General features: G+C 45.0%; 2 protein-coding genes and 1 long non-coding RNA gene across 5 annotated transcripts in view; 2 read left to right on the forward strand and 1 right to left on the reverse strand.

Annotated features, from left to right (window-relative positions):
• Window positions 1-26,375, reverse strand: part of veph1 (ventricular zone expressed PH domain-containing 1) — a 91,851-nt gene that overhangs the window by 60,208 nt on the left and 5,268 nt on the right. For all 3 annotated transcript variants that reach the window (XM_017465734.3, XM_017465731.3, XM_053678190.1), the window contains exons 2-5: window positions 25,356-25,613; window positions 24,718-24,933; window positions 22,122-22,296; window positions 2,353-2,516 (exon numbers count right to left, since the gene is read on the reverse strand). In XM_017465734.3, coding sequence (XP_017321223.1) covers window positions 2,353-2,516; window positions 22,122-22,296; window positions 24,718-24,933; window positions 25,356-25,493 — 693 coding nt within the window. In that variant the 5' untranslated portion in view covers window positions 25,494-25,613. The remainder of the gene's footprint in view (window positions 1-2,352; window positions 2,517-22,121; window positions 22,297-24,717; window positions 24,934-25,355; window positions 25,614-26,375) is intronic.
• ptx3a (pentraxin 3, long a) lies at window positions 11,908-17,698 on the forward strand. The gene is made up of 3 exons (XM_017465742.3): window positions 11,908-12,265; window positions 14,427-14,954; window positions 16,404-17,698. Exons 1-3 carry the CDS (start codon window positions 12,124-12,126, stop codon window positions 17,039-17,041), a joined length of 1,308 nt encoding a protein of 435 aa, XP_017321231.1. The 5' UTR covers window positions 11,908-12,123; the 3' UTR covers window positions 17,042-17,698.
• Window positions 12,272-13,574, forward strand: LOC108264318 (uncharacterized). Its single transcript, XR_001812381.3, has 2 exons — window positions 12,272-12,496; window positions 12,552-13,574. It is a non-coding gene; the product is annotated as an uncharacterized LOC108264318 (long non-coding RNA).

The following is a 26,375-nucleotide window of genomic DNA, read 5'->3' on the forward strand; positions in this document are numbered from 1 at the left end:
ACGCGCTTAAAATCAAACAGCAGAATGAAGGGGAAATGTGTAACTTTGACCATGGCAAGGTTTCAAGTTGACAGGAAGTCAACGGCAACGCAAAAATAACCTTTCCTTTCCAACCAGAAAAGCATCTCAGAACACACAGCACGTCAAACCTCGAGACGGATGGGCTACAACGGCACGTGACCAGATCGGATTCCACTTCCTTCTGTCCGCCAAGAACGGGACTCTGATGCCGCAGTGGGCAGCGACACTGGACGGTTGCACTACTGCAACATGATTGGCTGATTGGATATTCGCACGAACGTCCATGTGTCGCTAATAAAGTTGCTGTCGTGAATAAAAAAACGCAGATACGCGCCATAACCACACCTTAAAACGCAAATCTGTAACAGTCCGTACGCTTACACGGACGACGATAATCCGATATGAACCCGATTAAGACGATACTCAGATTAAGAAACAGGCACGTAAACAGAGATTACTGATGACCTTAATCCGATTAAAGTCACACTCGAAGTAAACACAAAGGCGTGTGGAGTGTTCCTGTTTAAGTCGCGTTATCGACGTGCGTTAGACACGTACACACTTTAATCACACTATTAACGTCGTGTGGGAGTTTCCACCGCATTGTGAGACAGGACACGAACACACACGGCAGCGCTCGACCGTTTGACGGCAAACAAGAGAGCACGGCCGCGTCCCAAACCGCGTACTTGCCTGCTATACAGTAGGAGATATACATGTATAGTAGGTTAGATACATGCATCTCTATATACCATATAGACGGTACGTACGCGGTTTGGGACGCGGCCCACCGCTTCAAGCGGTCGTCTATTTGCACGTACAGCACGACGAATAATTAACCGCACCTGAAGCGTTCGTAAAATTAAAAATAAAAACACCCAAAACCGTACACGGTCCCATAACGAAGACCGACTGTATGCCGATACGTGAAATTCTGGAGGGACGGCGTGGCGCGGTGACGTAACGACGTGCGCCGTTAATCCATCTACGTTCTATAACACGTAACACGGGAACATGGAAGGAGTATTCTAAAAGCCACTCATGTAAACACCTTAATCAGAATATCGTCCATAATTAGATTACTACCACCTTATCGTTCCGGTCTCCAGACCTCATCCGGGATAAGCAGACCCGAGCTAATGAATTTATGGTTTGTCCACCCCGATTCTCCGTTTCCGTCTTCAGAACAACGCCATGACTCATCAAATCCGACTCTTTCGTCCTCCCAGCTCTTCGCACAGCCTCAGGTTTGCGCAACCACGAGCCATTTTGAGCACAGTCGCGTTAGCACGGACAGCGCCGCGCGGTTCCCGACATTTTTCTGCATTCCTTTCGGCTGTCTCCTTTTCTAAAATCTGTTGCTTTTAGAACAGGCCTCTGGAGAACAACCACAATTTCCACATTTAGGAAAAAAAAAATAAAAAAAGCTTATTTTCCTCCCCTTCCCGTCACATAACTCTCTCTGCACTCCGGGCTTTTCTGATGATGAACACATTTTCCAGCTCTTTCCTCATCCGTTACAGCTGAAAGTGCTGATATGGGCAGGTGAGTCAATCACCGAGACGTCCGACTGTCCGTTTCACCCTATTTCCTGCGTTGTGAGTCTAAATAACTCTCGCTACAGCGTTTTCACTCGCCACCGCTCCATCTCCCCGTCTGTCCTTCAGCCTTTTCCTTTCCTGTCCCACCCAAAATACCTGACCTTTAACACACACCTGCTTTTTTAAAAATTTATTTTATTATTATTTCATATTTCTTTTATCGCACACGCCTCCGCAATATCACATCCTAAACCTTCACTTACACTAGCGAGCGACAGGCAACCGTTCACGCCCTGTGTAAGTCGGGACGCTGGGTAAGTCAACGTAAATGAGAAAGAGAACGCGATGATTTGCAGATCTCGTACGTTGTTCACAGTAGAAACGTAGAAAACGTATCAAACGATTAAACCGAGCGCATTTTAAGCGGGAAATAAGGTCATTGTGAATTTTGTCGCAACACGTCTCAAAAAAGTCGGGACGGGCGCAGTGAAAGGCTGGGAAAGTAAGTCTTACTGGAAAGAAACAGCTGGAGGAACATTTTGCAACTGATTAGGTTAATTGGGAACAGGTCAGTAAGATGATTGGGTGTATATATATATAAAAAGAGGGCGGAGAGAGGCGGAGTCTCTCAGAAGTAAAGATGGGATGGAATCTGGATGGGAGTGTGTGTTGCTCTAAAAGCTGTATATACCTTTCAGCATTGATGGTGCATTTCCAGATGTGCAAGCTGCCCATTCCATAGGCACTAATGCACCCCCATACCGTCAGAGACGCAGGCTGACACACTGACCTGTGGGTGTCGATCAGAGATCATCTGGAGCAGTCGGAGTAAGTGTTGTCTGCTCGTCTGGTCTAGATCGGGAATCATAAGTACCAGGTCCTGGATGTGCTGGTGGATCGGATCCGGTTCTAGAGGATACACGGAGGGAAGAACCCGCAGCAGCATGCTGTTACCTAGCAATCAAAAACAACAGACAAGAACCCATCGATACAGCGCACGATAAGGTTTCGTTCTTGCATCCGTCGTCTACTTTATAGAACTTTTCACCTCATAATTCACGGTAACGGTAGTCATCTTGCACGTATAGGCGGATATGATAAAAAAAAAATAATAAAATCGATACCTTAAACCTGACAAGGAACGTTATGATCCTGTTTATTAATTAGAACAATACGTCAAATCAGTACGTTTTTATCTGCTTAAAAAGTTTCATTTAAAGTTGCCAAACAATAAAGCTACTTCCTGTTATCACTTATGTTACAGCAGCTATAAAGATCCAGCATTCCGTATTGAAGTTAAAAGACAAAAAAAAAACAAAAACGCAAAAGCATAAAACCTTCCGTCCTGAAGATGTCGGAAAACGTAAAGTCTCAGCTTTACTTCCGACTGTTACGAAGCGCCGACACTGGAGACTCCTTCCATAAACCTTAAACGAATGCCTCTTTATATACTCCGCTATACAAGTCCCTGTATGAGCTGTTACTATAGAAACAATAACATCTTAGAACAAGAACATTAATATAAAGCTGCGATTGGCAGCTGCGCTGGATCTGTTACAGAAAATTCATCAACACCTTCTGACCAATCAGAATCCGGGATTCAACAACGCTTGATGGTATAAGATGAGAATGTGTGGTTATGCTATACAGAAACACTCACAGGAAAAGAAAAGGAAAAAAAATACACAAAAGAAAACAATAGAGTAAAAAAAAAAAAAAAAAAAAAAGATAAATATAGAAAAGCAAAGGAAAAAAAAAAAAAAGAGAAGAAAAGTTTCATGCTTAACCCAAACCACAGCACTTCAGCTACTCCAGCCAATCGTGTCCATCAACAGCTCCTTCTCATCTGGGAACAATCCTCGGCTTCCTATAGGTGACTCCGGGCATAAAAAAAGAGCTCTGTTTGTAGTCTCAACACAATACGTTTCCACTGGAGCTGGCAAGAATAACAAACATGTGTGGGAAAAGGAAGAACCCGTACAGAGAGCCCTTTTAGACTCCAGAGGATGAAGAAGAAAGGGATGAATTAGCTACCTCATGAACACGAACGGAGTGTTCTCAATTTACGGTTTTAAAATCCTATGAATCATATCCGTCACACTTGATAGAGGTGCGCTGTCGGTCTTTCGGTTCTTTAAGAACATGACCAAATGGAAGCAGCGCTCGAGGATATTGGATAAAGATGGACCGGCGACTTCGGTCGATTCTCGGTGTGCAAGCCGAAAACATGTTTGGGAATCAGTTTACTGGAAACGATGAAACTTTTCATTCATCCTCTCATCTCCAGTCGGCGATCCACGTGTTGGATCCACCATGACCCGGACCTCGATAACCCTGGATGGGATGCCAGTGCGTCGCAGGGCACCATGCACACACACGCTCGTTCACACTTGGCGGCAATTGAGAGTCACCTGGGAGGTGGGAAGAAACGAGAGAACTAGGAAGAACCCACAAGAATCCGAGGAGGACGTACAAGAGAGTACAAACAGTAACCTGAGCTCAGGAGGAGTTGTGAGACAGCAATGCTACGCAAACACTAGACGTGAGGGTAAATTCATCGTACCCAATCCACCTTCTGGAACGTTCTTTGCGAGAGACAGAGAGCATGGAGGAAACCAAACATGGACACAGGGAGAACGTATTAAACTCTAGCTCAGGACTGAATCACGGACCGTGGAACTGTCAGACTGCAACGCTACCTACGCTACTGCTGTGCCTCCCAAACCTGGCCCATCATCGTTCTTTTTCAGTACGAGCTTTATCCTGGTCAGATGTGCGGTGGATCCAGAGCCTATCCTAGAATACTGGGTATACGGCACTCTAGATGGAACATCAGCAGGGCACGAACGCTCACGTTCACGTTCACAGACACCTAGGGACAAATGAGAGCTGTAAATCTGTCTACTGTCATGTTTTCGGAAGATTGGAGGAGACCCAGAGAAGATTAAAACTCCACAAAGACAGTAACCTTGAGCTCAGGATCAAATCACGGAGCCGTGAGTCAGCAAAGCCACCCGCTGTGCCCAAAGCTGGAACTTATTTTCCAAAATACACTTCTGACAGGCTTTCGAATAATTTCATACTCCGAGAAGAGCCCAGTCTCTTGCATAACCTCGCCTGCTGCTCAGAAGAAGTACAAGTATGGACCTCCAGTACAAGCACCTCCCGTTAGGTCCGTATGCTGGCAATCCATCCGAGATGCTGGCGCCCATATACGCTTTCCCAGATGGACTGCGCAGCAAGAAAGGCATAATGCAAAACACGTCCACTGATGCCCATCTGATTGTTCAGCTCTACTGACTCACACACAGCGACTCCTTTTGCTGATTACTGATACAATATGCACACCAACCAAACAAGCCATTGCTGTTAAAACAGATATACAGTACGGAATGGGATAAACAACTCCAACAAACATAAGCAACAAAGCCAGTCTGTCCTGGGTTATAATATTAGCAAATTCGACAGGCTTGGAATGTGTAATGCGAAAATGTTTTGTTTATAAAGTGCCAGCACTGAAAACATGTTGAAGGCAAATGTCAAACATGGGATTCGAAAACATTGCTCAGAAACCAGCTTCGAACCGGTGGGCCAAAAGGTAATTCAGTAAGGAATAAAATACTCCATGTGCTGCAATTATAGTAAAATAATCAATGACAGATTGGTGTGATGAAGTGGCGTTACTGTTACCACCACGACGTGGAATGGTTTCCTGTAACAGCACGTCCTGAAGTGTTTTATTCCTCATATACCACTGTAATTTGCCAACGATTACACTATTTCATTAATTAAAGAATGACGCATTGTATATTCTATCCATTTACAGCTACATTAACATGTCTAGTTAGTTCCTGTTCTCACTTATGTTAAAGCAGCTATAAACAGTCTTTCCTTCACAAGCATCTCTTTTTAACGTCTCACTATGAGAAAAAAACCAACACGAAAAAACAACGCAGCTCGTCATGTTACTGCGAAACCGCAAAGCGTGACCTCCTCTGTCCTCAAGACTTTCCCGTGATGGAAAACTTAAAGTGCACCTATTATGGCTTTTCCGACATCCCCCTCCATGTAGTGCGTTATATACGCGTCTTGTTTGTGAATGTAAAAACGTCTGCGAAGTTTCAACAATCAAAGCGCACGACAAACGGAGTTATCGACTCCCAAAAGAAGGAATCGATTCTGAACAGCCGAATCGAGTCGTTAGTGATTCCAGACTTTACTTCCTGTACTAACCTACGTAGGTTTGTAACAAAAAGCCCCGCCTCCGGTCTTCATCGGCTGCTCGCTGACAGCGGAAGACCGTTCACGACAGACTGGGACGTCTGACCAATCGGAGCAGAGTATGCTCTCTGAAAGGAGGAGTTTAGAATGAATCATTTAGAATGGATCATTGAACGAGTCATTTGTGACACTGGGGGGGTAACGCTGCAGTTTAAATGATGAGCACGTTAAAGTGTTTTTTGACCTCGGATGCACGTGAATCTATCGTATGAGAGCTTTAAAACAAAATTAGGCACGTTTCAAAACCATAACTGTTACAAAGTACTGACTGTTACAAAGTACTGACACTGGAGACTCCTTCCATAAATGTTACACAAACGTCTCCTCACGGAAAACTCCTCCATACGGTACGAACAATTACAGTTTTGTTGCGTGTATTCCAGAAACCAACGCACAAATTACAGAACCGTGAGCTCCACAACGTCTCGTTCCCTTCTCAGGGAACAGGGTAGACGTTTCATGATATTAATTTCCCATTAATCACGGTCCACATTAAATATCTGAAAACGTTCTACGTTGAAATATAATCTCTGTGGAAAGTCCGTGGTTATGGAATAAAGTGCATCTGGGATTCTCCGAGCTGTTTCTACTGATTTACGTTTTTCCGAGGTAAAGAGGTAAGGACGTAAACCGGAGTGTTTACAGGAGAAGGTAGGCAGCACCGCAGGCATCGAAGCCAACGAGAAGTTCTCGGGGCTTGGCTCTCCTCCCACTGCGGTCTGCTGAAAACCGTCCGTTCGCGATCCACCGAACACGCTCGTAAATTCTCGTTAAGTGGAGTATGCACGTACTGTACAAGCATGCATGTGGCCCCTAGCGCGCAACATCTGGGTCGTCCGTGTCCCTGGGGACACGAGATGGATGAAGTGTCTCCATCAAAGCTGAGTTAAATCAGGTTGTCGGGGAGCGCTGCGGGTTTGGAGCCAGAGTCAGAGCACCGTCTGGGTGTTTGGTCCTTGTATCATTATTGTAGCTTATGGATCGCATTAGGTCCTGAAGGATATCTGTTTTAATGGCTATTTAAGGGATTTTGTATGAAATCCAGATGTGGACGTGATTGGAAAAAGCAGTAGGATCATAACTCTTCCCGAACTGCGGCATTATATTATAAATAGACCCCGTACCATTACAGAACAATCATACCTGTGCTCTAGAAGTGTAGATGTTCCATGACATTAAATCCAACTATAAATGGATAAAAAAAAAAGTATGACGTTTAGTTCTATAAGAACGCAAACAATTTTAATCATCGGCAAGTTGCTGTGGTTTGTGAGGAACAAAACACCACGAGTGTGCCGTTATTGGAAAATAATCAAATTCAGAATGGTAACAGTAACTCCGATTCATCACCACACCCTGTCCTTGATTATTTTCCTACAACGGCACTACTTTACTTTCTCAAAAGAGTCGATTGTACAACAGAAACGGCCAATCGGGAAACACGGCAAGTGAAAAAGACGCATTCCTCATCCTCTCACGAATCTGTACATCAGCTTCACATGGCAACTGGACGCTGGAAGAGAGAACCTTATTGTGCTTGACCTCCATTCATGGTGTAGGTGCCAGTGACATTTCATCTCAACAGCACATTTCATTCCAAGATGGCAGACGTCGTGCATCACCAAAGCTCGTCCTCTTCGGGGACAACAAGGCCAGTCTTTTCACGCTGCACTGAGTCAGTGCTTTTCAGAAGTTTCCACATTCGAAAAACGCCTCTGCATTCTCCGCAGGTGGTTTTGCCGACCTTCAGAGTGGGAACTGCGTGTACCACACGGATAACCATCGTGCCCGATTGACACAAAGAAGGGTACACACTCTCAGCCTGGGCGACAAAACCGTTTTACTGTGCTGGTACAACAAATCAGGAATTGGCAGAACAAGGCTTAGTGGTTTATTAGTAAACCGAGATTCCTGCGGTCTGGTATGTGGCTTTCTCTGGGTTTGCTTTTGACATGCCAAACACGCACCCACTGTATAACTAGGACTGAATACTCATGTGTTCAGATGGGTGAAACTCTGTTTTAAATTTGCATCGAGGCATGACCGGCTCTGAATTTGATGTTTGAAAGAGATGACATTTGTTCCCTATGAAACAAGATATCAAAAGAACGAGAGTTTTTCGTAATGCTTTGTGTGTTTGAACGGAACTTTGGTGTGTTCTCCCCGTCAGTGTGGTTCCTTAGGCAGATGAGAAAGTCTGAGAGCGCCTGAGCGAGATGGTCTTGGACCACTTCCGATCAAACCCTAACACAGTTCGGTTAAGAAGTGATTTGACTTGGAATCGACTCGAATGCGGGAAATGAATCGAACGTGCCGTCAGTGTTGGGTTGCAGACGTTTATTTTTTGTAGATGTGAGCTGCTGTAGCGCTGCAGAATCTGGAGAGAATCTGTAAGTCCATATCGGACATCGATTTTCATCCACCGTCTTCGGTAACGTCTAGAGTAATGCATCAGGGAGTCTTGGGCGTTTGGGTTATCGGCGCGTCTCCTGATCGACTAGTTGGTTCTGTGATGACGCAATTTGAATCTTGATGATTCAACGGCGATTATGGTCTGCACTTATGTGGTGCTCATTCACCAGTGGTAGCAGAGCTGCCATGCGAGGCGCTAGCTTGCCATCGGAGGCGACTTGGGGTTCAGTGTCTTGGAGTCACGTGGACCGGGAATCAAACCACCAACCCACCAACGATTAGTGGACGACCCGCTCTACCACCTGAGCCACAGCCGCCATGATTACCGAGGCGATTACCGTGAAGTCATGTTCCTCTCAGTCATGCTCGGTGAAGCATCCCATATATCCCAAATGTCCCATATGTCACATCCCATACGACCGAGTGGCGTCTCGGCCGAGTGTCTGTGGGATGTCTTCTTCGGTTCCTAGTTTCAAAAGCTCCACGTGAGCGTATCTCAGAGACGATTCTGCTTGTGCAATCTACACTGTGGTCTACGACGACGGAGAGTTTCCCTGACGAAAGAAGGCAGCGAGATGTCTGACAATGATGATGTGACTGGAATTAAGATCCAGACAGTACAGAACATGTTCGTGCATGCATACTAACTGCTCTGAACACTGACCCATTATCTGAAATCCCCAGCTCCGGCTTTAATCTAATCGACTCACACCTGCATTATGGGAATAAGTGTGACATCGTGGCATCCGCTGTAATGAAAGTCAAACACTACCTGGACCATGCGTAGCAGGATTTGGAGAAATCGGAAGACCACAGTCATGCCGTTAACAAACTTTGTTAAAAAAAAAAAAAAAGAAACTCCAGTTTGCAGTTAACACTGACAACATGCAACAGAATTCAAGAAGGTTTCCGCCATTTCCTTCCTCTTCTCCTCAAAATACACACCTACACAGCATCTATTTTCACAAGACAGGTTTCTAACATCCGGAGTGTTTCTTCATCTCATTGCAAACGCATTATTCTAAGTACCACGGAAATGGTTTTGGACCTCAGTGCCACACAGACGTTCTCGCTGTGGTCGCTGGGACGACGGTTGCAGCGATGGCCTCGGGACTGCGTTCACCACGTACGGTTTTACACTCGGGTCTCCTTTAGTGAACAGTCGACTAGTTCAACAAACAGACTTCATATAAACACCATCATGAACTTTCTTTTACGTTCACACTATCCGTCGTGACCCAGATGACGACGGGTTCCCTTCCGAGTCCGGTTCCTCTCGAGGTTTCTTCCTCGTATCATCTCAGGGAGTTTTTCCCTCACCACTGTCTCGCCCAATAGGGATAAACTCACACGCTTAAAATCTCCACCCTGTGTTTATATGTTTCTGTAAAGCCGCTCTGAGACGACGCCCGGTGTTAAAAGCGCTACACGAATAAAACTGAATTGAATTAAGTAAGAAAGTAAGAAACGTTTACTGATTTCAGTCCCTTTCGGTAGCGAGGTCCGGCTCAACTGAGGATGCGTCGTGGTTACACACACACACACACACACACACACACTTTATCTCCTAACCGCGTTTACATTTACAACCCGATGTGTTTCTTTTCCATCCGAATTGATTCGCACTTCTTTTTCATTTTCAGCTTGTTTTATAATTTCACTCTTCATCTTGCATTGCTTTCATATTTTGGATTGTGGTTCCTGTGTGCGTGTGTGCGCACGTGTGTGTGTGTGTGTGTGTGTGTGTGTGTGTGTGTGTATACGAGAGACTCCGTGTGAGCATGCAAATATGTGTGTGTTTATTTTCTTGCCCTAAGAGCCTGTGCTCAGTAAGGTTGCACAGATGAGGCCAAGGTCAGCAGAATAATCGCTCCCCAGCTCCATCACTCCTTGTTAGGGTGAAATCCGAGCTCTGACCCCTGGTCATCTCTGAGGAACTCAGCAGAGTGCCTCGAGCAGTACAAACACACACCCACCCACATACACACACGCATACCATGACAGCATGTATAAATAAAACAAACGTAAAGTTAGAGAGGGGAATTTAAGGATATGAAGGGGATTCCATGATCGTGGTGCTATTCGTCTTCCGTTGATATTATATTTACAAACCTGTATATAATGTAAAATTTAAAAGACATTTTAAACAAACGTGAAGTTCCCATCAATAAATAACCTCGGTCCATGTTTCAGATAACTTAAAACGCAATTTCCAGTCCTTAAAAAATGATCTTCCATCATTAAAATATTTTAAATATCTGATGATTCTTCTTCTTCTAATTATTATTATTATTATTATTATTATTATTATTATTATTACTTTTGCATTAATGGCTGAACCCCTTTACCGTAACATCTCATACTTGAAACATCTGTTCCTTACGAGTTATCCATCGTACGTTATGGAGAAAACGTACAAAATGTTCCCCGGGTTTTCCCAGCATCATCTGAAGATCCTGGGAAGAAGAAAAGCGCGTGCTCTCTCCTTCTTTTCCCTTTGTTTTCAGGGATTTTCTAGCGTTCCAGCGTCGACCGACGAGGTCACGTTGAAAGTATAAACCTGTTACGCAAATTCTAGACGCAATTTAAACTAAATTAGCCGTAATAAATCGTTAGAATGTCCTTAATGTCATCAGAACGGCAAGTAACCACGTTTTGTCTGTTTGGTAATTCTGCTCTTTAAAAAACCCACCTCATTTAAGAGTTAAAAAAATAAATAAATAAATAAAAAGGGAAACGTGGTGTTGGTGTAAATCCCGCTAGTTGGGAGAAACGTTCCTATCGTAGGTTTCACTCCTGAGTCTGTGTAAATTTACGCGTAACGTGACCAACGTTCGGATCATATAACCGTCGACGCATTACTGCGATTTTGATCCCAGGGGACTCGGAGCGCAAGGCGGAGGACACCCTGGACGCATGGGACGATCACACACGTATCCGCACGTATACGGACAGTTCGGAAAACGCCAGTCAGCCTACAGCGCACGTCTTTGGACTGGGAGGAGGAGACCGGCGTACCCGGAGGAAACCCTCGGAGCACGGGGAGAACACGCGCACTCAGGACAGGGGCGGGATTTAAAAAAAAAATAAATTTAATCAAAAGTTTCATTTTAAGGGATGATATAAAATGAGGTCTTCAAATCACTCATCAGGTGGGAGAGGTGAACAAAGCAGGACAGAAATTCAGACTGGGAGGAAGGAAGGACGAGAGAGTAAGAAAGATGAACGGAAATGGGATGAACGAGTGAAAGAGTAGAGCGCTATAGTGTGAAAACCCATGCTGAAGTCATCTTAAATGTCTATAGGAAAAAAACACAAACAATAGACTCATTGTCAAACTGTTATTTCTATTCGTCAGTCCTCTCTCTCTCTCGCGCTCTCTCTCTCTCTCTCTCTCTCTCTCTCTCTCTCGCTCTCTCTCTCTCTCTCTCGCTTTTCCCCTATCTTCCTTTCCCTCGTCACACCCCCACATCGCTCTTTTCCTTCTTTCTCGTAAGTGCAGGAATGGCAACTCTGTAATTACCACATACACTACCTCCAACGAAGTAGGCCGACTCCTCTGTGTGTGTGTGTGTGTGTGTGTGTGTGTGTGTGTGTGTGTGTGTGTGTGTGTGCGCGTGCACATGTTTATATAGAGCGTAGGGCAGCTCTCTCCAGCTCACTTTCCCATTCAGCTTCAGCTCACACACACACACACACACACACACACACACCGGAGCGCTGCCAAAGGATTGCTCAGCATTTCACACAGAGAGAGAGAAAGAGAGAGTCAGGGCATATCTCAAACTTAAACCTCACACAGATCAGACACACACACACACACACACACACACACACGTGGTCATACTCTTCCAGCCAGCCAGCCAGCATGTCAGTGTTAAGGATTGTCCAGGTGGTGTGTATGGTGGTTTCAGCGAGCGTGGTGATGCCTGACAATTATGAAGACGGCATCGACGTCAACTACGCCGATGCGTACTACAACGAGATCAGCGAGGGAGAGCAGAGCGAGGGTGAGTGCCTTAACCTCAAACACGCTGCGACATCCACTAAACATCTGTCATACGGCTAAAGTTACCTGTAACACGCATCTGAGCGCAAAAGTTAAAAATTCACCGTCCTCGACAAGAAGACGATCCAAAATGAGACACAAAATCAGCTCATAAAAAGACGCTTTCAAACAGAAACGGGCAAAAAATGAAGAGATGTTCGGAGAGGTTTCAGGCATGTGTGTGTGTGACAATGTATTAGTAACATACGGTACTATAATCTAGCAAACACTGTAGGGATTTAAATGAGAGAGGAGATATGTTCTGATTTTACACTAATCTGTGTATACACTGCGAGACAATGACATCTTAGCGAGTGAAAATATCTTGAATATAGTCTAAAGTATTTAGTATTTCCTATTTAAAAAAAAAAAAAGATTATTAAAGCTATTTCCAGCCCGTTTTGCACATTGCAAGCTTTAACTTGTCTTTAACTATTGGCAGACGGTTGGGATTCTTTCCAGAAATAAAATGCTTAAAATAAGCAAAATGATCTGCCTGAAATTAGTAAAAAAAATAATAATAAAAAAAAAATAAAAAAAAATAAAATAAATAAATAAATAAATAAAAAGAGTAAAAATAGCTTTAATAAATCAGAGTATATTCGAGATATTTTCAAGAAGCGATGATACGTGTGCTAACCCCGCCCCCTAACCGGACCCTTCGCAAGATTACGTACGGATTACGATTACGAGTCGTTACGACGTTATAAATCGTTGATTTAGCGCGTAAAATAAAACGCCATCGTAAACCTCTTACTGATCAGTCTGGTTAAAAAAAAAAAAAAATTTACTCAAGTTTATATGTACAGTGAACATTTACGCATAACAAATAACAACGATATTATTATTATTATTATTAATAATAATAATAATTATTATTATTATTATTATAATACAAATGTAGAAAACAAGAGCGTTCGTACTGAAACAGCCCTCGGAACTGATCTCGAGGGTTAAATTTGTGGAAACGCTCAGGCTTTTTGTTTATAACTACATAAAAAAGAAAGAAAGAAAGAAAGAAAAAAAGAAAGAAAGAAAGAAAGAAAGAAAGGGACGTGAAAGAGAATTGGCTTATATACGGAAAAAACGCTTTAAAAAAAAAAAAAAAAAAAAGGATCGTTAGTTATAATGTGATGAGACGTGCAGTTATTTAACCGACACATAATTAATCCAGGCTGAGTCAGCAATCTGTGGAAGGACAAGTGTGTGTGTGTCTAATTACAGCAGGGTGCACACACACACACACACACACACACACACACACACACACACACACACACACACACACACACATATATATGTTTATGCGAGGGTGGGCTGATAGCTCGGAGGTCTTTCTGTAATGATGTAAACACTCAGGGGTCACTCACACACACACACACACACACACACAATAATAGATGTAGTTAGTAGCAGCATGGGTGGCAAGACAGTCAGTGAAAGTAAGTGAGTGGGATGTTTTTACATGTTTCTAAGTAGAACGTACAAAGCTAAGAAGTTTGAATGCCAAAAGTTTCTCCATTGAAAACACAACCCCCAACACACACCCAGCCTCCTCGAGTGACGCGCCCCAACTCGATGAGGAACCGTATTAGATCGAACCATTGGGCGACACCTTTTGAGTGGCACAAATTTGTCGTTTATTTATTTATTTAAGGCACGATTTACCGTCCACCATGCGTACATGCTCGACGTAAGATTTCCTTTATGAAAGTTCCACCGAAAAACGGTCCAAATAGGGAAACATTTCATCTTATGAAACACGATCGTGATCTCCTCCTCGATCTGCTCGATTCTGATTGGGTAATCCCGTTTCTCAGCGTAGCATCTGGTACGCCAATAAAATGTGATTCATGCAAACTATGTGACGTGTTGGTTAATATGGAGGGATCTTAATGATGACCCTTTGTGAATATCAGTATGGTATTATATATAATCAACCGTCCTGTAAGCATTCGGGATGAGTAATAAGCATTTGGGAGTTGTCCAAACCCAAAAGCTAGACCTCTGCCCCCTTCTGGCTCTTTCTGAACTTCCGGGCACAGCCACGAAAATTCTCGCCGAAATGAACCCTCTACGGTCTGAACTAGAATAACTTGTAGCCGGTTTTTCCACCCTCACAGCGGATACCCACACCGTGACTCCGGCCGTTCCCTGCACGGCCCCCGAGTTCAGCAAGTGGGACAAGCTCTTTACCATGCTGGAGAACTCACAGATGAAGGAGAACATGCTGCTGCAGTACTCGGACGACATCGTGAAGTTGGGCCTGCAGTCTGTGCGAGCCGAGATGCTGGAGATCGCGGCGCAGAGCAGAGCCTCTTGCGCGGCCGCCGTGGAGAACTCGCTACGTCGGGCCGAAGCGCACATCGAGGAGAAACTTCTGCAGGCCCTAGAGCAGCTGCGCGGCGTCTCGGCGCAACAGCAGGCGCGGCACGACGCAGTGCTGGAGCAGATCCTGGAGGCCACTAAGGAACAGGAGGCACAGCTCGATAAGGTGGGGAAAAACTGCATACATGACCAGGTCAAGAGTTTCCAGACTAGACATCTGGAAAAGGAAGATAGAGGACAAGCCTTCGCTGCTGAGCTGCGAAACCTAAACGAGAAGCTGGACTTCTACACAAGAGCCACAGCTGGACAAGTACTCCCTGCAGGTAGGAAACTATTTATAATCTTCAAACTGATCTTTCAGATTGTATCATCAAGTACCGAGTGTTCTTACAGGAAGTTCGGTACGAGCAGATTGTGAGTAAGAGTACTGCAACGAGCAACGCGACAGCGTGTATGATTACAGCAGCAGCTCTCAGGTGCAAATTTACAGTATTTCGGTGAGATTATCCACTCAAGCGAAGGTCGAACTTGGGGAGAAACTGTCTTTGGGAAGCATAGATCTTTCAGGAGTCAGTGCGGGATCATAAACCACAGCACAAAGTGAGTCACAAGTGTAGAGTTAAAACATCAGGATGAGTCAGAGAGATCCCGAGGGAGAGAGGCGCCAGCAGGAACGTGTCAGGATCTGGCAGGAAAGCTCGAAAGAGATGAAAAGACGATGGTAGGCCTGTGGAAATCAAATGGGGGGGGGTTCGTGGAGACGGTGAAAATACTCTGCCGAGGTGACGACTGTGTGCTCGGACCTGTTGACGTCCCGACTGACCCCTTTTTACGACGTTTACCGTTCTCTAGCTCGATCTAAAAGCCCATCAGAGCCGATCGCGTAGGCGGTGTAGCTGTGCTCAGCATCTCCGCGAGACCAGACTTGAGATTCTGCACATCTGTATCTGTACTCTCAAATCTGAGATCAGACAGGGAGAACATCGGAGGGATCACGCTCGTTTCAGCACTCGCTTCCCTCGAGTTAACACGGCGTCTGGTAGAACAGAGCAGTTACGAGCTGTTATAACTAAATGTCGATGAAGAAGAATGAACCTAGTAGATTGAGGGATTGGGGCATCATGAAATCTCCCCTTACAAGTCCATATAACCCCCCACCCCCTTAGAATTAGAGATGCCCTTTCCAGTCAGCTACACACACACACACACACACACACACACACCCAAACCAAACGACCGACCATCTGGAGGAGAAATTTACAACGGCCATTTCTTCCTAAACAAATGATGTAATAAACTCAGAGTATTTACACAAGCAGGAGGATGCTTCCGGATCTGTGGCTCACCCCACAGCGGGAACTCGGAGGGGGGCAAATGTAACATTTCAACAGATGTTCGGAGGAGGATCTTTTCTCATTTGGCCGGAAGACATGTTCAAATGTTCATAAGATCGCCGATGTGTGCTATCGGAAAGGGAGGATTTATCGCCGATTACATCAGCGTTTGACCTTCTAAAAGAGGAGATAGATGTCCTATATGAACTCGATTCATCAACGACGAGCTGGGTCAAGGGAACCGTTTCCAAAAAGCCCGAATCCTCCCAAACGCTGGACTGACTTTCAAGCTTTGGCACGGGTTTACTCAGGGATTAATGTCGTCCCACAGGGTGCAGTATTTTGCATTAAATATTTAAATGCAAAAAAAAAAAAAAAAAAAAAAAACACTGTCCAAAACTAACACTAACATTTCTCTCTCTCTCTCCCCACATCAAGGGTGTGACATGGCCCTCTTCTTCCCTATGCGCTCTCCGAAAACGCACGCCGAGGTAACCCCCCAGCGCTCCATGAAGACCCGTGCCTTCACCGTATGCCTGTGGATTAAACCGACCCAAATGCTTAACAAGACCGTGCTGTTCTCTTACGGCACCGCGACCAACCCGCTGGAGTTGCAGCTGCTGCTCAGTGGGCGTAGCGCCCTCTTCACAGTAGGAGGAGAAGCACATTTAGTGGAGGCACCCGGTGCTGCAACCGAGGGATCGTGGGCGCATTTGTGTGGGACCTGGAGCTCAGAACAGGGCCTGGCATCGCTCTGGGTAGGCGGCCAAAGAGCAGCGAGTTCGCCCGGTGTAGCCGAGGGGCACGAGATCCCTGCCGGCGGCGTCACCATCCTGGGCCAGGAGTACAACGGTGAGGGTCTGGCCAAGAGATTAGGCTTCCAGGAGACGTTCAACGCCGACGAGGCGTTCACAGGGAAGCTGAGCGGCGTAAACGCGTGGGACCGCGTCCTGGACGAGGACGAGATATCCGAGCAGGCGCGACCGGACGGACGGACCTGCGGTTCCCGTGGCAACCTGGTGGCCTGGGGTGTGTCTCAGATTGTCGAGGGAGGAGGCGTCAAGCTCATCAACTAGCTGCTCGATTAAAAAAATTTTTTTACAAACGTAAAAACCTGCACGAAAGCTTTCAAACTTCAAACACAACTAATCACGTTATGCTTAGATCAATAAAACCCACTCGCTTGTGGGGAAACCGTCTTCCATTTACACTCACCGATATTACAGAGAGACTGAACTACGAGAACCAAAGAGTATTTGTAATGGCAAGTTTACGCCTGCATCGTTGAAAAAAATAGGGACACGTTCTCATTTCCTTTCATCACCCCGAACCCGAAGACATCCTGCGTATTCTTACAGTATTTATCAGAACGTTTACATTCAGCTAACACTTTTTTTTTTTTTTGTCCCATAATCTTTTGAAACTACTATTATTTTTTTTTTTTTTTAACGAAGTAACTTGTTTTTCCTTTGTTGTTCTTTGTTTAACACAAAAACGTTCACTAGGTTTTGGTAAAGGAACTGTGTAAAATGTTTACAAAGTCTCTCTGGACTTTACCTTCATCCTTCATTCAATGTGAGGAAATGTACTATACTGTATTTTTGTTAAGATGAAATGAACCTATATTGTATATAGATCTTTTTCCTTTTTTTTTTTTTTTTGTGTGTGTGTGTGTGTCTATTACCAAAGGAGTGAGATTGTGGAGTTTTAATAAAGAAAACTTAAATATAGTACATGTGGACTCTGGAGAGTATTTCTTCCACCAACATGGTCAGATTCCTCATTAATACGGCGACACGTGTCTTATATCACATTGACTGTAGCTACTAACTGATGCACAGTAGTTATGTAAGGAATAAAACATTTTTTTCAATTTGCCTTTCGATGGATTTTTTTTTCTCCATTTATTAAAGAACAACACATGGGACTTTTATCTATTTATAATTACATTTAATGTAACAAGTTAGTTCTTGTTCTCACTTATGTTACAGCAGCTATAAAGAGGCGTTCCCTCACCAGAATTCTTTATTTCTCTCTCTTGGAGTCACACACACACACACACACACACACACACACACACACACACACACACACACACACAGCTCCTCGATCCCATCTTACTGGTATAAAGAACTGACACTGGAGACTCCTTCCATAGAATGTTGAATAGACATCTCCTTACAGAAAACCTTACACGTCCTTGTGAATGAGCTGTTACTATGGAAACGGTAACATACTTAAAAACAGTGCATTAATCCGGTGTACACCTCAATTCAATACAGTTTTATTCGTGTAGCGCTTTTAACAACGGACGTCGTCTCAGAGCGGCTTTACAGAAACATATAAACACAGGGTGGAGATTTTAAGCGTGTGAGTTTATCCCTATTGGGCGAGGAAAAACTCCCTGAGATGATACGAGGAAGAAACCTCGAGAGGAACCGGACTCCTGAGTGTAAAACTGTACGTGGTAATCGCAGTCCCGAGGCCATCGCGGCATCCGTAGTCCCAGCGACCACAGCGAGAACGTCCGTGTGGAATCGAGGTCCAAAACCATTTCCGTGGTACTTCAAGCCAAGCGGTACCGTCCTCGGCGATCTCCAGGCCTCGTCCTCAGTGGCAGAATAACATGAACACATGAAGGTGTTACAGGGTTAAACCATACGATTCTATGAGTGTCTATTAATCTGTTGTTTTGGTTGCTTGTAATGCTTTAGACTGGACTGCATTCATGATTCTGAAAGATTTCAGCCCAACTAGCTAATCCAGGTCCACCAGACACTACAGTCACTCTAGATGCACATTCCTCAACGTAAACTAAGACCGGGTTTTGAATTGAATCATGAACGAGGTTATACGGAATGGAGACCCGATATCCTCCCCAGTCTGAAAACCCAGGTGACCGCTGACAAACTCGCTGCACGTACGAGGATGTAACTCATAACAAGCATGCCCCGAGGAGCCGCGCTCGCTCCCGTGCACACGGGAATTCTGCGCTCTTAACAAACTCCAGACGTCCGCCAGCTCTCCCACACTTCCTGTAGTATAAGTTTACATGAAACCCCTGCACCGACGCTGATGAAGGCACAGTCAACGATGTGATTGTGAAGGGGAAAAGAGAAAAAAAAAAAAACACCACTGAAACGCCTGCAGGACAGAAAGCGATTACCGCGCCAGCTAGGATAAATTCTCAGTGTGATACTCAGGAATCGTAGAAGTTTCTAGAAGGAAACGTTCACGGTTATAGCATCGCTCGTACCTCGTTTTGTTTTGTACCCAGCCTGACCTCCATTACCTTAGCCCGTTCTAGCTCTGGGAATTCTCTCTGCTTCCCTGGGTGGCCGAGTCACAACGGGTCTGGATGTCGTTAACGAGAGACGAAAAATCGTAGCCTTATCTTGAAAATCTTAACGGTGATGTATAGGCAAGCGCAAAAGTTTGCGCAACCTTAAAATCAACAGCATATTTAAGAACTTGACACACGTAGCGTTCGCAGATGTTCTTTCACAAAGGCAGGAACGTGTACAAATTGTGTTTAATATTATCGGTAACACAGGGAGACACTCGAGTTACCACCCTGAAGTCGATCGTGTTTTTAGAAGTGTCTTATTACTTTCATTCCGACAACGTTGCGGAGCGTTCGCAAGACAAGTTCCCGTTCTCGTTCTCACACCGGACTCGCTTTTTTCCCTCTGGCTCGAAGCTAACGCGTCAATAAAGCCTCGGGTCGTCGTCGTATTGAGAAACCACGAGACGTCCCGCGGATTATCCGGAACACGTCGAAGGTTTTCACAGCTGTTACGCTGGAGACTCCTTCCAAAAACGCTAAATAAAAACATCTCATTACAGAAAACAACAATTTTTTTTTTTTTTTTTATTTCTAAAAAACAACAATAAACGAACTTGTTTTGTGCTCACTCGTGTACCGCATTTGTCTGCTCCACTCCCCGGTGAGAGTCTGTGCGCTTCAGAGCCTCGTGCAAGTAACTGACATGCTCGCATAACTGTGGGCGCAGAGTGGGTAACCAAAATAAAACCCTGGGCACACGGTCACGTTGCTCACAGTGAGCCAAAGATCTCTCAGCCTTCGTTGACATGAGCTGTGGATCGGAGATCACCGTGACGACCTCACAATTGGTCGTTACGTAAGCCGCTCTTGGCCGTTCGATTCGCTCGTCGGCGAAGGCCAACTCGGAGTTGTTTTGACACTATTGGTGTATCGATCTTAACAATCCAGAGAGCGGTATTCTGTAGACTTGATTGTGCTGTGAACGCACGGCTGAAGGCCCTCTGCGCCCCCATTACAGCACAGTCGCAAATTGCTGGCTTAGCTTTCGGCATTTGTTAAACAAACAGCAGTGCTGAATGTTTTCACGTGGGGGGTGGAAACAGGAAACCGGTGAAACAGCGAGGGCTTTCTCAGTTATACGGTAATCTCCAGCAGCCCTCATTAGACTGGTTTGGCAGACCAGCTTTGTACTTGGTCTTACAACACCACGAGACATGAGCGACTAAACTGTCCGTCACCGTACACGCACTAAACGAAGGCCTTTAATGAGCTCGACTGTAAAGAGGTTTTATCCGGTATCCTCCTGTTCTGCACTTTTTAATATGCGACTCTTAGAAGCGGAGAGGTCGTAAAGGCTCGGCAGATATCTTGACGAAACAGCATGGGGGGTGAGCGGAAAGCCAACGGATCACTTTTTTTTTTGTCCGAACAAGGAAGATGCTTTGCGACTGATGATTTAAGAGGGGAGAAGAGAAAAAAATATTTCCTCGGATTCGCTCGATAATCCGACACCACATACGTAAATAGCGTCCTCTTGACGTTTTGAGATCTGACTACACGGCTCGGACGGATTCTGGAGTCCGATTGGTCAGAGGGTGTTGATTGATGATAGAGCTTACGTCCTACTGGCGCGGTTCTACGTTCCACTGTTGGACTGTACCCCACATGACCTCACCCTTTCCCTTCTCTGGGAAAGGGGTTAAAGGTCACCGGTTCCTATTAGGCCGAGAGATCACGAGAACGGCGTTAATGAGTCGAATTTGCTCTGAACTGACGCGCTGCTCATTTACCGGTATTTACAGGCGCCGTCCTTATTGCGTGATGGTGCCAGACGTGACCTTTAACGAAATTGTTTGGGGTTTATTTATTTATTTTTTTTCCAGGGCAGGGAACACACACATAATATTGCGCTAATTTTTCTTTCCCCTGCTGCAAAGACGGAGAAATTCTCCCTCTTCTCTCCTGAGAAGATCATTATCTCACCAGAAGAGCAATCTTTCCAGACGTTCCTGTGTTTAAACAGCTGAGAGTTGAGGCACGGGATCACACAAACCCTCCGCTCTACACATCATTGCACTACCACATGCATCTCGCTGCAGGTCAATTCGAACAATAGGTTCGGAGAAAACGCGGGTTTTTTTTTTCTTCCCGGGGTTGAGTTTTATATCAGTCATGGTTTAAATTATCGTGTTAAATGTTGCAGCGTTATCCAAAACAAATGAAAAATCCTACCCAGTCCGACGACTTTAACCCGGTCCAAATGGCTGCCACAAGCCTAAAGAGTTTCTCCTATGGGACCGATTCTGCCCAGAGTACGCCTACAAAAGATTACACACCCGGTGGGAACTGTTTAACGGAGACCTTTAAGCTGCCCTTTTTAACTCTGTAAAAGTTCTCTTAATACGCCACGCATGAAAAAGGTTTACGTGATATCATTAGACTGATTACACCGGGACCTCACACTTGCTAGCGACGGCCACGGAGACCGGTTAACTGTATCAGTCTATTAAAAAAAATAAATAAATAAAAAGTGCTTTACGCCAGAACACTGCTGGATTCTGGTCTCCGATTGGTCCGATTAGTTTTCGATTAGTTTTCTCTATCGGCAGCTCTGACAGTAGCCCGCGGCGCCTCCAAATCGTGTTCATGTTGATGCGCTCGTTGTAGTGAACGACCGTTTCTATAGTAACGGCTCGTTTCGCCGAGAGGATATTGATGACATGAGACGTTTTTAATACGTATTCGGTGCATCACGGCAGCGGAACGACGAGTCAGCCTTTGTGTTCGGTATATTTTCCTCACATGCATGGCTTGTAGGTGCTCCGTAGGTGGCCTGGCGTGACCCCTACAACCTTTGACCTGACCCCTACCTCCCAGCACGCTGATGATGATGGCCTGGGTGTGCTGGACGAGGAGCTCGGCCTTGGCGATGGCGGCCAGGCTCAGGTAGCTGGACATGTTGCGGCTCAGCTCGCGATTCCCCTGTCGCAGGAAGCGCACGGCCACCGGGACGGCCAGCGCCATCATCGGAGCCCGGTTATAGTTCTGTATACAACGGATAAACACACACAGCGAGGCTGTGAGAAGCACAGCGCAGGAGGAAATCATGGGAAACACATTTACACAGATACTTTTTTCCTTTTGGTTGATTACTCCGTTATTCATCTTAAAACATTTGAATCAGTAACTTCAGGAATATCATCTAATCCTCAGACTTGACCAAGTTAAGCTTCGTATTGGTTAGCTCAGGACTCACTGGGATTTCCATCACGATTGTAATTTGCATACTGAAACATGATTGGCTCTTCTATTTTATGATGTAATAACTCGCTGGTCACTACACTGAACATGTATATGTCCGATACTAACTTGTTCAATACTAACTCCCTCAGTTAGTTTTTGTGCTCACACCACCGCAGTCTGTTCACAATAAGGTTTAGGGTGCCTTTATGAGACGGATTTGCTGCAGCACGAGAAGCGAATCCTGATTTAATGCCCGAGTTGTCCAGGACACAGCCACCTCGAGCGTCACCGAACACAAACTTGCACCGGTGAGCGGTTATATGAGGAGTGAGCGTATTTATGTGGGTCATTATCGTGTTCTTAAAACTCTCGGGTTTGGTATTTCCACTGCGCTAACAAACCTCGATCGCTAAATTAGGTTAGTGATCTGAATCCTTGAATTTCTGCTTACGTTCATCGAAACGAACACACACGGATACAGAAGAGAAAAGAAAAAGCGGTTAATGTTTATTGCGTATTTACACAATCTCACACAGACTGTACTCGGAGTGAAATGACCAAATGAAATCCGAAAAGCAGAAGGCCATCTGTGAGTTTTCTTAGGGGTTTTTTTTTTTTTTTTAACAGTGAGAACGAATATGTGAAATGCTCTGGCGCCCCCTAGAGGACACCGTCAGCGCTTCCACACTACTTAGCTGCATGAATATGAAGTCACTGGTGAACGCTGCTGTGAAGCGTGAGCAGATGCGGAGGGATGAAAAGGTTACCGGTTTCACGATAGAATTCCCGTAAAATACCGTAATTTAAAGCTCAGTAGTGTTGGAACAGAACGACTTACAGTCACAAAAACCTCTGGGAAGGTTGGAAATTCTCCCGAGTGCCGTTGATATAATATTATATTAATATAAATAGAATATAAAGCGTGTAAGTACTTTTTGTACATTTTCAGCATATTTGAACAATACGGTGATGATACTGATAACCGTGATAGCGTTACAGCTCTAGCAGCTAGCTTCACTTTAATTTTCTATGTATTTTATATAACATTGTATGAAGCATAAAAATATTTTTATTCAGGATACTTCTTTTGGCAAATAGTTTGATCTGAATCATGGCGTCATTCTTTTTCATATTTATTCACGTGAGCATTTGATTCATGTCGATTATTTCCCTTACTTTCAATTATTTTTAAATACTTTAATATTATCTTCACTATCGCTGTTATTTCAGAGCTTTAGACACTTCCTGTATATTACATATATGTAGATTTGACATTTTTTTTCTTTTAATTGCTTGACTTTCCATTTAATTTATACAGGTCTAACATTTAAAAGTGCAAAATATCCTGTCGTTGTGGCACAAAAGGTCAGTTAAACAAGTACTGCATAAGTATTCGTCCCCCCGTGTCAACCCTTTGCAATCTTGCGGCAGACGGGAGGGGTGTGAAAACTTATGCAAGGCACCGTATTTCTTTCTTTCGCAGCTCAGACTCAGGAATCCAAAGCGAAGGTTTTTCAAAGGGTGTGCAAAATGCGGCTCATTATAAAAAAAAGCGTCACTTTAATATCTGTCCTCTGCTCAGATCAAAGACTTCTCGCACAGATCGCTGGAAACATTCCTGCGCCTGACCGAACTGTCTCAGCGTGACTCTCTAATGAATACTGATCTCCACCGTTACCCAGCATGCACCTCTCTCCATGAGTAAAGTCAAACACTCATAAACTAAAATATTTTATGTTGTGATCTGTGTGATTTCCATCTTAGTGAGCTAACAGGTATGTATGTGTGTGTGTGTGTTCTGTGTCTAGACACAATAATGCTGCGTTAAAATGTCTCTGTCGCCCTCTAGTGGCCGGCTGCAGTACTACTAACTTCACTCGAACACACAAGTGAACAAACCACAAGCCAAATTATTCATTAATCTTCGTTAACCTGGTTCATGCGGGATCTATCCCTGGAACACACACACACACACACACACACACACACACACACACTCATTCACACCTAGGGGGCAATTCAGCACAACCAATCCACCTGTACATATGTTTTTGTCCATTTTTGTCCAGTCCTGAAATGTAAATGTACAACGTTCACGTCGCGTGTCCTTTCCCCTTCGGTGAATTAGCGTTTCTGCCTGTGTTTTCCGTTTCGTAAATGCTGTGGCTAAACTGTAAATATTGGCACCTCTGCTTGTGTGGACCGCACTGTATGCGTGCTGACCTGCAGGATGCAGCTGGTGATGTCCGAGGCGATCTTGGCGTGTGGCGTATCCTCGTCTTTGCCCTGCGGCTGAAGATTGTGCTCCAGACACGACTCCCACAGAGCCACGAGCGCCGAGCCATGCCGCTCCATCGAGCTCGTCTCCCGGATCGCCGTGGTGATGCGCGTGATGCAGATCTCCACCACTGCCTGGTCATTGTCATTAGTCACGTAATCCTGCAGCCAGCCAGTTAACATCGAGAGAAAACAGAAACGGAATCGATACAGATGTATACACACCGGCATCAGAGCTCGCCGACATGGTCATGTGACTACACAACCAAGTCTGACTCACCGCACATTAATAGATGCTTTTAAGTATAATTGATTAATAGGTTTTTCAATCACTTATTTCATTATTTAACCAGCAGGGCAATGGGTACAAGTTCACAGAAGCTCCAAAACATTAAACGTAGCTCTAAATGGATAAAAAAAATATCACGTGGCGGGTGTAACTGATGGCTAAGCTGCTGTAGTATAAGAGGAATTCTTATACTTCATAATGTGTTTATTAGAAAACAGTCCGCTTCAGGAGAACCGGAACTCATCACACCACACTGCCGTTGATTATTTTCCTAAAATATGACGCGTTCACTCACAGGATGGCAGGAGATGGTCTTGATCTCCTCCAGCGCCTGGGACAGACAGTCCTCGATCTCAGCATCATCCAGAGAGAAAAGGTCTCCTGCTCGGGACAGGTCCCTCTGACCCAGAACTAACTGGAAGAGCTGGTGCATGCTGGGATACGCTCAGACTCGACCAGACCGCCACCGGTGCCCTGCACTGTTGCCACGGTGACCTGACATACTCCTGGAGGCGGTGGAGTGTGTACACACATCAGCCTTGAAAGAGACAAACTGTGAGCGGGGGGGAAGAAAAAAAAAAAGGGAATGTTTTAATCGTTACGGGGTGAAATAGCACCATGACATCAGTAAAAACGTTGTTCTCGGTATAAATATAACCTTAGAGAAGGTGGAGTGAATGAGTGTAAAGTCATCTGGCGTAGCGGACTTCCCGCGAGCACGCAGGATTCGGAGAAAAACACCCACGATCACACAAAATCTGTTAATGTGTGATGAGTTCGAGTACCGTCAGGAACGTGGGATCGATCACCGGTCGTCACGGGTCACGCCCGGCCGCCGAGAGCCTCTTCCTGAATAACCCGGCTTCGTCGATCTGAGCGAAGAGCGCGTAAGACTGATTTGCTAAAGCAAAAATATCGACCCGAGTAATAAAACGCACTGTTGTGCTGTTGGAGGAAAATAATCACATCGATGAGGTGTGTGATGAAATGGGGACACCGGTTACAGTTTACCGTTACAGTTAATGTTTCGGGACGCGGACGCAAGTTAGTTCCTGTTAGCGCTTGGATTATAGCGATATTCTCGCTTTTCCCTGTTTCTTGAAGTTCGAGCACATACGAGGCCGTGTTTGTCTCCGGGAAAAGAGTGAGGGAAGGGAAGTTCCCCTGGAGGAGGAATTAAAGTAGCCCCTGATGGTATTGACAGATCGGGTCAGGAGCAGTATTACCGTACTTGTGGACCAAGCATTCATCTCAGCTGGTTCATTAAGAGATTAAGGCCCCAGCAGGGGCAGCTTGGTGGTGCTGGAACATCTCA

This window comes from Ictalurus punctatus, chromosome 4, assembly GCF_001660625.3.
Source record: "Ictalurus punctatus breed USDA103 chromosome 4, Coco_2.0, whole genome shotgun sequence".
In the NCBI taxonomy this organism is placed as follows: domain Eukaryota; kingdom Metazoa; phylum Chordata; class Actinopteri; order Siluriformes; family Ictaluridae; genus Ictalurus; species Ictalurus punctatus.

Excerpts from the sequence above, each read along its gene's own strand:
- ptx3a (XM_017465742.3), top strand. The coding sequence starts at position 12,124 with ATGTCAGTGTTAAGGATTGTCCAGGTGGTGTGTATGGTGGTTTCAGCG. Across the intron at positions 12,266-14,426 it reads CGAGGGAGAGCAGAGCGAGG|CGGATACCCACACCGTGACT; the intron begins GTGAGTGCCTTA and ends CCACCCTCACAG. Across the intron at positions 14,955-16,403 it reads TGGACAAGTACTCCCTGCAG|GGTGTGACATGGCCCTCTTC; the intron begins GTAGGAAACTAT and ends CCCCACATCAAG.